The sequence below is a fragment of the Petaurus breviceps genome, unplaced genomic scaffold (assembly GCF_028583685.1).
Source record: "Petaurus breviceps papuanus isolate PSGF00001 unplaced genomic scaffold, PetGlider_PUasm1.0 90330, whole genome shotgun sequence".
In the NCBI taxonomy this organism is placed as follows: domain Eukaryota; kingdom Metazoa; phylum Chordata; class Mammalia; order Diprotodontia; family Petauridae; genus Petaurus; species Petaurus breviceps.
Window position 1 is genome coordinate 476,058 of NW_027187219.1, and position 1,258 is coordinate 477,315.

General features: G+C 40.8%; 1 protein-coding gene across 1 annotated transcript; it reads right to left on the reverse strand.

The window, feature by feature from the left end:
- Nucleotides 1-268: 268 nt before the first annotated feature.
- Nucleotides 269-1,258, reverse strand: LOC138177095 (olfactory receptor 5B2-like). Its single transcript, XM_069108084.1, has one exon. It carries the CDS (start codon nucleotides 1,256-1,258, stop codon nucleotides 269-271), a length of 990 nt encoding a protein of 329 aa, XP_068964185.1.

The following is a 1,258-nucleotide window of genomic DNA, read 5'->3' on the forward strand; positions in this document are numbered from 1 at the left end:
GATAGATAGATAGATAGATAGATAGATAGATAGATAGATAGATAGATGAAAAAATAAATAAATGAATAAGGGGTACTATTAACATTAAACATGAGGAAACTGAGATTGGGACTTGCCTAGGGCTGTGCAACATGAAAGTGTCTAAGACAATATGAATTCAGGTCTCTCCTAACACCAAGTATATTACACTTTCTGCTACAAAATATTTCCTTTGAAAAAATCTGGTTCATATTTCTGTTTGCATAAGAAGAATAGCCTGATTTAGGGGCTAGATCCCAGAATGTTGAAGATGCAGATTGGATTTTCTTTCTAAGAAAAAAAGATGATCTAACTGAAGTCGTTGTACCTTTATGACTTTCTTAAAAGCATTTTTTACCTCTTTGTTCCTAAGACTGTAGACCAGAGGGTTCAACATAGGGATGACCATAGTGTAGAAAACTGACACCACTTTGTCAGAGTCCATTGAATGGCTTGAGCTGGGTTGGAAGTACATGAAGATAATTGTCCCATAAAATATCGACACTGCTGTGAGATGGGAAGCACAGGTGGAGAAGGCTTTCTGGCGACCTTCAGCAGAATGGATCTTCAGGATGGTGATGAAGATTAACCAGTAAGAGGTAAAGATGACAAGAAAGGGGAAAAAGACAGTGAAGGACCCTAAAGTAAATAATACTGACTCACATATGTGAATATCAGAGCAGGAGAGAACTAAGAGAGAAGGAACCTCACAGAAGAAATGATGGATCACATTGGACCTGCAGAAGGAAAGGCTAAATGTATTTCCTATGACTATGGCAGACATCAAAAAGCCACTAATGTGAGAACCACTGGCCAGCAATATACATACTGTTGATGTCATGGTAGTGGTGTAATGTAGAGGCTTGCAGATAGCTGCATGACGATCATAGGCCATGGAGGCTAGGAGGAAACTTTCAGTACCAGCAAAGGCTCCAAAGAAGAACAACTGTGTAGCACAGCCATTGTAGGAGATGGCCTTGTCCCCTGTAAGGATCCCAGCCATCACCTTAGGAGTGACAGCTGAGGAATAACCAAGATCCACCAGAGAGAGGTGACTGAGGAAAAAGTACATGGGGGTGTGGAGGTGGCAATTCCAGGAGATAAGTACTACTATCCCCAGGTTCCCTACCAGAGTGATAAAGTAGATAAGGGTGAACATTATGAAGTGTGGAAACTGAAAGGCTGGAACATCTGTTAATCCTACGAGGATGAACTCATTCTCTTCAGATCTGTTCCACAT

Coding starts and splice junctions, on each gene's coding strand:
- LOC138177095 (XM_069108084.1), bottom strand. CDS start 1,258: ATGTGGAACAGATCTGAAGAGAATGAGTTCATCCTCGTAGGATTAACA.